General features: G+C 43.2%; 1 protein-coding gene across 6 annotated transcripts in view; it reads left to right on the top strand.

The window, feature by feature from the left end:
* Arhgap44 (Rho GTPase activating protein 44) overlaps positions 1-12286 on the top strand; it is a 176844-nt gene that overhangs the window by 99756 nt on the left and 64802 nt on the right. For all 6 annotated transcript variants that reach the window (XM_026390615.2, XM_026390612.2, XM_026390614.2 and 3 more), the window contains exon 4: positions 4917-4993. In XM_026390615.2, coding sequence (XP_026246400.1) covers positions 4917-4993 — 77 coding nt within the window. The remainder of the gene's footprint in view (positions 1-4916; positions 4994-12286) is intronic.

Here is a 12286-nt window from a genome sequence, read left to right as displayed (position 1 = left end):
TCACTGGCCAGCATGAAGTTTGCTAAGATGTTCAGAAATATTCACCGAGGACTGGCTGCAGCTATTTCAGGGTGGACCCTTGGCAGCAGAGGTAGACAGATTCCAGCAGCTCTTGCAGATCTTGGGGTGGTTTTTCACCCTTTGAAGACTGGATGTCCTTCTTTCATGAAGTGGGGTGTGGGAACAAAGGATGAAGAGAGAGAAATAATACCTCAGAGCTGGGCGGTCAGTGGGTTACATAGGAGTTGCTGCTTTGTCTGGCTTCTCCTGAGCCCTCTATTGACTCTGGTGGACTTTCAGAAACAGAACTCATTCGTAGTTTATCAGGGGTTATAGTCCATTAACGTCTCATCTCCTGCCTTGGATTATGGATGGCCCTTTCCCTTGTCAATTCTTCCTTTGGTCATTTGGGGGTGTCTTTCCAATCTCCTCTTATTAAAGCATCTATTACCAATAACAACTCTATGTGATTTCTGCTGAGTTTTACCCACTTGACCCTGCTTCTCCCACCCTGGGAATGGACTTCATGCCCTCTCACTTCACCTCATACTTCTCTCCTAGAGGCAGTTACACCATTGGTAGAGGAGTAAATCCGTTGTCATCTTCGTTCAGTGATCTGGGTGGCCGTTAAAGCACATAAATAAAAGAGCAAGACAGCTGTATATGTGACAATAGGAAGGATATGAAGATACCTCTGTGTGCAAAGGAAGCCCAGGCTCAGAGGGGTCTACCTAGTTAGGCTAACATTTGTGGGTAAAAATACCCAATAAAAATGGATATACAAACACACACACACACACACACAAAAAAAAAAAAAAAAAAAAATTGGATCTTCTTAGAATATTGGTGGAAGGATACGTAAAAGTCTGGTCCCTGTCGTGGTATCTGGTGATGGTGGATTATCTGATGAGAACAACTCAGAGGAGGGAGAGCGTTTTGGCTCATGGTTTCAGAGGTTCAGACCATGGTTGGCCAAATCCAGTGCTCTGGACCCGAGAGGAGTCAGAGCAAAGGGGATGATGGAGGAAAGCCACTCAGTTCATGACAACCAGGTAGCAGAGAGAGAGAGAGAGAAGAGAAGGGGCTTCAGGGAGGATGTACCCCTCCAGGGCGCGCACCCACCTGCCTGCAGTTACCACCCATTCAGTGCATTTAGATTTCAGCTCTCATCATCAATTCATTTCACTTCCCGGAGGAACATAAGAACCTTTGGCGGATACCTCATATTCAAACCTCATAATACGTATGCATCTATTTCCTACTCGGAAATTCATTGATTTGATATGGATAGATAAATAGATAAAGTTAGAGAAAGAGAAATGTTATTCTCTTTGTTAAAATCTTGAGAATTAAAAGCAGTGGGAACACAAAGAATTTTGTAGTACTTTGTCACTTAATGTTCTCCTCTTTGTCACATAAGAGCATCAAACGTCAGTGTGAGTGTTGAGTGACTAGAAGTAAGGTCACTTTCAAACGTTTTTGGTCTGAATTTTGTATGATTGACACTTCGCCTGTTTGTTCTCTTGTTATTGACCCTCCAGGGCTCTGATCCACTTTAGGGTCCTTCACAGTCAATTTTAGGGTTCTTCCAGGGCTGTTCTTATTTTGTTGATATTGACCTTCACACCTTGGTCACCTGTCACCCTCCAGGACTCTGATCCACTTTAGGGTTTTTTATGATCCACTTTAGGGTCCTTCATGATCAACTTTAGGGTCCTTCTGGGGCTGTTCTTGTTCTGTTGATATTGACCTTCACACTTTGGTCACCTGTCACCCTCCAGGACTCTGATCCACTTTAGGATTTTTTATGATCCACTTTAGGGTCCTTCATGATCAACTTTAGGGTCCTTCTGGGGCTGTTCTTGTTCTGTTGATATTGACCTTCACACTTTGGTCACCTGTCACAGGCACCGTTTTCTGCTCAGCTCAGACTGGACCACTTAGACGAGTCTTTTTCCATATTTGAAAAAGCCCTACTCACCGCCTGGGGTATTTTTCTGAAGGACGTCGTCCTAGGCTATCTGAAGTCCTCTTACTCCGTGATAGGCACAGTCCTCCTTACTGCTTTGTCAAAATTTGAAGACATTCAGGAAACCGGAAGTCTTACCTTGAAGGCAGGTCATGGGGCTGTGAACATTCATCTCCAATCAAAATGGCCTTTATGTGACTGACCGATGTCCTGAATATACTGACATTCTGGTGGAGCATCTTCACTGGTTTCTGGGATATTTGAGGAACTTGGAAATTACACCCGGTTTCTCAGCCTTGGCACTCTTGAAATTTTGTGCCTAGTAATTCTTTGCTGGTGCATCGTGGGACGGTCTCTACCCACCTGATGCCAATAGCATCTTTCACATTGTAACAACTAACCTCGTCTCCAGAGACAGAAGGTAGAGCAAGAACAAAGCTCAGCGTGTTCATAACACATCGGCACAGCTGAGGAGTGATGACTGACAGGGAAGGAGGCCCATAGAGATACAGGTATAAGATGGATGTCCCTAGGACCAGGTCACCCTGGTTGAGAATCAGTACCTTCATCTCCACCCTCTCTCTGACCCCATATTGGGATATTAAGCCTGCTTTTGTTAAAAACACACTTTATTTGTCTACACTTTTAAAACATACTTTTGTGACCAGAAATGTTGGGAGGGTTTCCCTGTTGCCACGTAATTCTTCTACTCTGAATCCTAGTTGGGTGTGAACCCCAGCTGGTTGTCCTACAATTCCATTCAATTCGGACACTCTCTACCTGGAGTTTCTGTCACCTCCCACAAGTGCAGGACTCAGTCCCACCAAACAGCTCCCTCCCCCTCACCTTAGATGCCAGGTGTGAACCCTGGCCTCTGGCATGGGTGATCGACCCTTCATAAGTCGAGGTTTCCGTGACCCCTCCTCGATTTGTATCACATGCTGGAATGGCTCACAGGACGGTGTATCAGTCAGCTTATGATAAACGGTATTACGAAGGGTTGAGCAGCCAGATGAAGAGGTGCAGGTGTTTATTCCCTGTCTTCCCCACTGGGAAGTTTCCAATGAGAGCAGTGCCTAGGTTGGCTCACTGCTCACTTCCATAGAGCAGCTCCCTAGGAAAGGACACCAGGAAGCTCTGGGCTGGACATTATGTGGCACCTTCATTTGAAGGATGGTCCATATGGCCACAAAGAGTGGAAAATGCAAGGATATGCCAACAGTCCGGACCTTGTTGATTTTCTTGTGCTGTCTACCTGCATGTGCTTTTGTGCTAGTTGGTCTTGGCTCCGTAAGGAGAGGGCTTTTTGTTTTTCAAACCCAGCAGGTGCTTAACCACTGAGCCACATCCCTGGCCCTTTTTGTTTTTTATTTAGAGACAGGGTCTCGCTGAATTGCTTAGGTCCTTGCTAAGTTGCTGAGGCTGGCCTTGAACTTGTGATCCTCCTGCTTCAGCTTCCTGAGCCTCTGGGATTGCAGGTGCGAGCCACCATGCCCATCGGGAGAGGGCTTTTGACATTTAGAAAGGGATGGGCCATGTCACAGTTTGTTAGTAGTAGTGTGCCTTTCCCTTCCCACAACATAAAATTTACCCTTGTAGCTGGGTGTGGTGGTACAGGCCTGTAATCCCAATAGCTTGGGAGGCCGAGGCAGAAGGATTGTGGCTTCAAAGCCAGCTTCCGCAACTCAGTGAGACCTTGTCTCTAGATAAAATATTTCAAAAAGGGCTGGGGATATGGCTCAGTGGTTAAGCACCCCTGGGTTTATCCCCAGTACCAAATAAATAAATAATAACATTGTAAAGTGTACAGTGATCTTAACAATAGTATACACACACCCTAGTTGTAGATCATTCTCGTCATTCCAAAAGGAAACCCTGTACCCTTCCCTTCCAGCCCTTGGTAACCATGAATCTACTTTTTGTCTATATGACTTGACTTATCATGGATATTTCATATACATGGGATCATACAATATGTGTCTTGTGTCTAGCACATATCACTTAGCATGAGGTTTTTCTTCAGGGCCATCTATATTGTAGCATGTGTCAGGACTTTGTTCCTTTTATAGCTGAAGAATATTCCACGGTTTGAATAGACCACATTTTGTTATTCATTCCTCCATCTGGAGATGTTTGCATTGTTTCCACTTTTTGACTGTTATTAAAAAAAAATGCTGTTGTTCACACACATATCCTGTTTGTATGTCTGTTTTCACGTATTTGGGGAGTGTATCCAGGAGTGGAACTGCTAGGCCACAGGGTCATGTGGTCCAGCCTATTGAGATACTACTAAGCTTTTCCACAGTGCCGTGCCATTTTATATTTCCATGAGCCACACTTTTCTCCATATGCTCACCAATGCTTATTGTCTGTTTTTAAAATACATTAATATTGTTACATCCATGGTATCTCGTGGTGACCTCAATTGTACTTCCCTAGTGGCTGATGAGGTTAAGCTGCTTTTCCTGTGCTAGCTGGCCACTTGCTTGTTGTCTATGGAGAGTACCTTTATTTTGACTTTCTTCACAGTATAATTGTATGTGAACAGTTTTCTCTCTTCATCGAAATCTGCTTTGTTTGTGAAGTGGGGCTGATAGACTGAGAAAGAAGTTGAGTGTTGGAAAGTAAGGCCTTGCTCAAGTCTTGGTTAACTTTTGAGATGCTCTCCTTTTTTTCCTGCTTGCTGTTGTATTTTATTCTAAAAATAAACCTTAGGCTTATTTTCCAAAGTGATACCTTTGATTCAGTTTTAGTTTTCTGAATTTTGAGATCTCTGAGTACCTCCCATCATCATGTGCTCTGTTTTAGGTTTAAACATATTTAAAGTCAGTTTGTCTCTTAGCTCACATGAAGTTCTGACATAAAGTACCTGACTTCTTGCCGTTGTAGAGTACCAGTGGGGGACCACTAGAAATCATTCTCATGATGCTATTTGTTTCCTTTACAGAAAAAGTTGCCTTTGACGACCCTGGCTCAGTGTTTGATGGAAGGGTCAGCTATCCTGGGAGATGACACACTTCTTGGGTAAGTATCACTCTGTGTGGGTTTGTGCCAAGTCTGGGTAAGTCCCCATCGTAACAAAGGGGACTAGAAATCCTCCGGAAGCACCGAGCACCCCTGAACTTCGGCCAGGAACTTGCATGGGAAAGGAGAAGGTGTTACCATGGAGAAATCAAAATCCTCTCACCTGGAGAGTTATCGTGTCTGTGCAGTGAGGCGAGTCCTGGTAGAGAAATTAACATAAAACAGGTGAAGGGCAGTTAAAACCCCCAGGCCTTCAATCCAAGCCATTGGCCACCTCTCAGTGTCTGATGTCAGAACTTAGCGCCTCCCCCAGGAGAAGAAGCCTTGCTGGCGGTGAGCTCACGGTAAAGCACACTAAACATAGTCTCCCCAGAGAGCACCACAGGTTCTCCTACAGTCAGCACCGTCAGTACCCTAAGGACCTAAGGTAACATGACAGTAAGGAATAAAGTGTAAAATAATGACTTAACGTGAAATTCCACATCAGCAAAAGGCAAGGAAGATCCTTGATGAAACAGTCAAATGATAGAAGGGGAGAAAAAAAAAAAAAAAAGAATGGGTGGAATTGAATAAAAACCAAGGAATGGATGTCTTAAAATCAAAGTGATTTATGCTGATATTCTTAAAACTTGGTTGAGATGAACGGAAGGTATCACAAACGGGTGAGCTTGGAGACAGATCTGAAGTTGACAGGGAGCAGGGGCACAGTGAAGGACAGGAAGTAGGGAACAGGTGTAATTAGATGGAGAAGCATGGGAGAGGGGGATGCACAAGCAGGGCACTGGGTCTGTAAGGAGTTCCTGGAGAACAAGGGTGGAGGAAGAGGAAGTTTGCAGTTGAATTTTTTCTTTTCTAGATTGAAAGGAAAACACAGGGTTTAAAGAACATCAAAAAGTCCCCGTTGAGATCGATAAAAAGAAATTCACCCCTAGACATCGGGTAGTAAAACTCCAGGTTATAAACAAAACAGAGAAATTTACAAATCAGTCCGAGAAAGAAGATCGTGACCCGTAAAAGAGCAGCGAAACCGATAACAAACTATTCCTCAGCCAAAATAAATGCCAAGAGCTAACGGAGGAATATCTCCAGTAGTGAGGAAAATACAAGAAACCTAGAATTTTGCGATATCGTTATTCCAGGCACTAGGGAATGAGACGGAGAAAATTATGTTCCATGCGTGTGCAAATATGGCGTGATGAACCCCACCACTCTGTATAATTACAGTGCACCAATCAAAACTTAAGAACAAAAATGTTTTTAAAAAATAAGGGAGGATTAAAGATATTTCCAGTCAAGGATTTACGACTTGCATGGTTCCATCACGTTACTACTTGTGTATTTTCATGGTGTAAGTTAAGGCTTTATCAAATAGATAATGTACAGAGGAAAGTTGGGAAGTGCAAATAACAAGGAATAATTTAAAACTTGGTGAAGCGTTATAGGGAAGGGGACAATTTTTTTTTTTCCCTCCAACTGTTTGAGGTTCTTTGGCTGAGGTTCTGCAAATTGGGTGGACCAAAGACAGATCCATGACAGAAGAGCATACACCTTTCATCAGTATTGTTACAGGCATCCTAGGTCAGAGGCCTGACTCCAGGGGTCCCCACTAAGTGGGTCTAGCCATTCCTCCTAGAAAACCAAGCAGAAAAGGTCATGGTGAAAGTAGGAAAGGAAGCTAACCAATATGGCCCCGTGGGGAAGGCAAAGTGAGATCCAGAGTCTCAGCGCTGTCGTTGCTGTCTTTGGGTAGTCTTTGAGTTCTTTTCCCTTGAGGGGCCAGTTGTCACTGGCTCAGGAGGCTGGTTTATCAGACCTGTGATCTGGATGGGGGTGATGATGAGGGACTTCTAGGCATTGGTTCAGGGTGCCTAGAAGTGTGCTGCAAATCTTGTCTCAGTCTTCAAGGGGAACGAGACAGATTAGGTAAACTTAGGGCTAATAAACCTTGTAGTGCTACTTTTTAGAGGAGCACTCCCTAAATGATGAACATGTAGATTACATGCAGAGCTGGAGAGGGGCGTGACCCAAAGATAAAGTAAGAAAAGAGACACATATAAAATCACGGCAGAGATGCCCAGCTTTGCCCTGCTTTGATTACTCGTAGGGCATCTGTGTGCCTAAGAGTCAGTACTTTTAGCCAAGGCCTCTTTTCTCAGTCCCTGTTGTGATATGTGTAGCACATACACATGGGAGAACACAGTGATGAGTAACAGAGGAGTGATTGGAACGTGGGCTCACACAGCATCTTCACAGAAGAACAGTCATTTTTGGAGAAATGACAAGACAAAGGAAAAGGAGTTTCCTGGATGAAAGACTGTGGGAAGGTAAATCTATGGGGAACTCATGGACTATAAGGACTAGTTAACTGGTGATGTCTTGTGGTTTTCCTCTGGCTCCATCTTGGGGCTAATTAGGGCCTAAAGTTGTTGCCTGTGATTAACTTCAGTTGTTTCTGGTAGAGAAATATGTTTGTCAGTTTTCTGACACTGTGACAAAATACCTGAGACGATCCATTTAAGAGGGTGACAGAATTATTTTGGTTTATGGTTTTCGATGTTTCAGTACATGGTCAGCTGGCTCCATTGCTTTTGGGCCTGTGATGAGACAGAACATCATGGTGGGGGAGAACATGGCTGAGCAAAGCTACTGACTTCAGGATGGCCAGGAAGTAAAGAGAGAGGAAGAGACTGGGATCCCAACATCCCCTTCAAGAACGTGCCCGGATGCAGTGGCACACATTCCTGTAATCCCAGAAGCTCTGGAGGCCGAGGCAGGAGGATAGCATGTCAAAGCTCGCCTCAGCAAGTTAGTAAGGCCCTAAACAACTTAGAGAGACCCTGTGTCAGAAAGAGAGAGAGAGAGAGAGAGAGAGAGAGAGAGAGAGAGAGAGAGAGAGAAAGTGTTAGGGATGTGGCTCTGTGGCTAAGCACCCCAGACCTAGGTTCAATTCCTGGCACCCCCCCCCAAAAAAAAAAAGCTTGCCCCCAGGGATCTGACTGCCTCTGATTAGGCTCCACGTCTTAGTTTCTACCACCTTCCAATAGTGCCACAGGGTGGTGGCCAAACCTTTAACACATGGACCTTTGAAGGCCATTTAAGACTCAAACCATAACAAGAAGAAAAGGGACACACTTTTGTATGTTTATGTTCCACTTTAGGCAAATAGAGGGAGGCAGAAAACTCTTTTAAAAAAAAAATCTGCTGCTTTTCAGTTGCATTCAGATCAAAATAATCTTATGCCAAAGAGGTGTATTTGGGGGTGGGGGGAGGCTTACTCTGTTGACCTTAATGTAAAGAAAATAAGCATTGAATCAAACGCCAGGAATGTTAGGGCAATTAATTCAAGGGGTTAGATGATAAGCAAAGTAAGACTAAAACACTAGATAATAATAACTTGAAACATCAGAGGGAGAGTCTGTCTTACCAGATCTTACGTTGTTTAAAAGAAGACAGGAGGCTGGGATTGTGGCTCTGTGGCAGAGCACTTGCCTCGCACGCACGTGTGAAGCCCTGGGTTTGATCCTCAGTGCCACATATAAATAAATAAAAAATAAAGGTCCATCGACAACTAAAAAAAATATTTAAAAAAAGACAGAAAAGAGGAGTAGATATAGCTTCCAAACTAGTAGAAAGATGAAAAAGCATATAAATTGGAGGAAAAAGAAAACTCACAACAAAAACTATTAGAGGAACTAAAAGAGAAAAAAAGTAAGTGAAGGAAACCATAATAAATAGGAAACGGAGAATCATGATGAAAGCAGTTGCTGTGTGCGTGCTGTCGTCATCAAAGATGACCAAAAAATAAACATGAAGTCCTATTACGTGGTGTTCCCAAGAGGCTTGTCCAGGACACAGTGATGGAGCAAGGTTGGAAGTAAAGATCAGCGACTGAATACACATCCAATTTTATTTCCTTCCAATAAACTATATTAAAGAGTTATATATTTTTTTTTCCTTAAAAGATATAAAACTACTGGGTGCAGTGCCTCACACCTGTAATCCAAGCTACTTGGGCGATGGAGGCAGGAGGGATTGCAAGTTTAAGACCAGCCTGGGCAATTTAGCAAGACCCTGACTACAAATAAAAGGGGCTAGGGATGTGGCTCAGTGGTAGAGCACCCTGGGTTCAATCTGCATGCAATACCATGCATAGAACACACCTGCAAAAGCCCCCTAGCCACAGACCAAGCATGGTGGTGCACACCTGTAATCCCAGCAGCTTGGGAGGTTGAGGCAGGAGGATTGCGAGTTCAAAGCCAGCGTCAGCCATTTAGCAAGGCCCTGTCTCTAAATAAAAAAAAGAAAAAAGGATTTTATTTTTATTTATTTTTATTTCATTTTACAGGATTTTATTTTTATTTTTGTTGAGGATGTGGCTCAGTCGTTAAGTGTTCCTGGGTTTCATCACTAGTACCTCACACACAGATTGCATGTGCAAATGATCTAACTGCAGTGGTAAGGAAAACAAGAGAAAGTTTATCAGCAACGTAACTCTGTGAGCTGTGAAGATCACCAACAGTGAGGAAGTACTAGGGATGTAGCTCAGTTGCAGAGTGGTCCCTTTTCACTCCTAGGAAGGAATGTCTGGTTCAGAAAACTGACCCCCAAGCCTAAAGTAGTATGAAGAGATCTGGCATAACATACACCAGAAAATGCTGACGGTGCTTAGGAATCGGTGGTACTGGGGACATTTGTCTTTGAGGGCGGAGTGGGTGGAGTTAGGATAATGAATGCATGGGGGGGGGCTTTTTAAGTGCCATATGACCACTGAACCCTGCTCTCTGCACACCTCCTGGAAATGTCCCTTCCCCCAGACAGTAACGTCTGCAGGTTTACTGTTTCTTGGGGGTGAAAGGAAACATCACTGGATCTTGCTCGATAGATGCTGAGAGACTCCTCCATGCTCCCTCCCCTCTTACCAGGCCCCAGGCTTTATCCTCCAGGCAAGAAATTAGAGAGGCATTCTCTAGGAATCTGAGCAGCCCCCAAAAGAAGGATCTGAAGCTTTCAGGACAGTGATGGAGGCAGTGCCCCAGTTAATGGCCGACCAAATCATCCTTCAGGCAAGCGTGTCACAGCCCACAAGTTTTCCTCCCTTACGCTGAATGCGTTCTATGTTCGTCTCCACCTGGACTCTAAGCAGCCATCAGAGATTCCCAGATGTGTGAGGAAAGTCTTGAACCTGAATCCTTGAGACCAAAACAGTTCAGGGTGGGGGAGATGCCATTTGGATGAAATAGAGATTGTCTGGGGAAGGAGAAGGTTTCAAGGCGACTATCATGATTTCAAGGGGTAAAAGAAGATGGTCTATCCATGGATTAAAATCAGGATATTAGTACAAGAAGTTTATAGGGAAGAAACTTGCAGAGATCAAAAACAAGCTCATAGAAATGAGGAAAAAGATGAGAGCAGATGTGAAACTCTCAGTAGAAGGTTTGACGATCAATTGGAGGAAATTACCCAGAAAATCAAGCAAGAAAACAAAGATACAGCAAATAGAAAAAGTTGGACAATTAGAGGACTGATCCAGGAAGACTTTGCCTTGAATAACAGGAGTTCTTAGAAAAGTCAAGAATGAAATGATATTAAAAGTTCTTATTGTAGGGGCTGGGGATATAGCTCTGTTGGTAGAGTGCTTGTCTCACATGCACAAGGCCCTGGGTTCAATCCCCAATTCTACAAAACAAACAAAAAGTTATTATTATAAAAATAATTCCAAAGCATTTTCCAGACTTAAAGTTCCTGGATTTCTATATTGAAAAGGCCCATTGAATTCCCAATATAATGGGAAAAAAATTAAACCTACGCTGAGACTCACAATTATGAATACGGGTGACAGAAGATCTTATTCCTGCTAGGAAAAAAAAAATGTCGTATTTCAACAAGCCAGAATTGTGAATACTTCCCGATTCACGATAAATCTAGAAGATTATTAAGAAGTGCCCTCAAAATTCTGAAGGAAACACTGCTCAGCCTCAAATGCAATATCCTGCCCTAGTATCAATCTGTGTGAGGGCAGAGGACGATACTGTGATACATGGGCTCTGAAGACTTGGCTTCCCGCACACTCCTTGTTCTCAGGGAACGAAGGCATCGTGAAGATGTAACCAAGAAAGACATAAGATGACAGAACATCCAGCACAGGACACAGGGACAGAGAACCCTAGGAAATGCTGAAGGAAGATGTCAGGATGATAACTGTACCGTACAGTCCAGGAGACGGGAATTCAAGAAGACAATTCCTTCACGTCAGAGGTGGTCTTAAGAGACAAATTAGGAAAGTGTCAGGGGTGTCAGGCTTAACATGTACACAGAACATGAAACAAGCAAACTGAAACAAGGAATTATTCACTCCAGGGAGAGCAGATAAATGGGCAGGAAGGACCAGTAATCATAGTATGGTACTCAGCTCAACCCCCCAAACAGGCTGAGTAGCCTACTATGTGAAATGCTTGGGAACAAGTTTTTCTGACTTGGGATTTTATCAGGAATTTGGAATATTTGCATAGTCCAGTTAAAACATCTCTAATCTGAAAACTCTGAATCCAAAATGCTCTAAAGTCCAAAACTTTGAAAACTGCAGGTTTTTAAATTAGGAATCATACCCTGTAATATAGTCAAAATATAAATACCGAATATGTACTGGTATAAATAAATGGAGGGAGGGTAAATGTAATCAAAGATAAAGTCTTATTTTTCATAGTTGATGGTCAGTAGCTTTAGGACAGGGCTTTAGCAAGATTTTAAAAAATTAAGAAGTAAGCTGGGTTTGGTGGTGCAAGCCTATAATCCCAGTGGCTCTGGAGGCTGGGGCAGGAGGATCAGAAGGTCAAAGCCAGCCTCAGCAATTTAGCCAGGCCCTATGCAAGACCCTGTCTCAAAAAAAAAAAAAATTAAAAGGGTTAGGGATGTGACTCAGTGGTTAAGCATCTCTGGTTCAATCCCTGGTACTTAAAAAAAAAAAAAATCAATAAGTAATATTAGACATATAGGGATAAAGGACCCGAAAATCAGATAAAAGACACCATTAAAAAGTTACAAAGATAAAACTACAATCTGGGAGTTGACATTTGCAACGAGGATGAAAAGGTGTTAGAATCTAATCTACATTAACCAATTTACGTGCAAGTGTCTAAAGAATTTCTAGCCAGGAACGATGGCACTCGCCTGTAATCCTAGTGGCTGAGGCTAAGGCAGGAGTCCGGATCATGAGTTCAAAGCCACTTAAAACTTGCAAGGCCCTAAGCAACTCAGCGAGACCCTGTCTCTAAAAATAAATAAATTTTTAAAAAA

This window comes from Urocitellus parryii, chromosome 7 (assembly GCF_045843805.1).
Source record: "Urocitellus parryii isolate mUroPar1 chromosome 7, mUroPar1.hap1, whole genome shotgun sequence".
Classification (NCBI taxonomy): domain Eukaryota; kingdom Metazoa; phylum Chordata; class Mammalia; order Rodentia; family Sciuridae; genus Urocitellus; species Urocitellus parryii.
The sequence above is the reverse complement of the archived record's forward strand: the minus strand, read 5'-3'. Positions and strand labels throughout refer to the sequence as shown.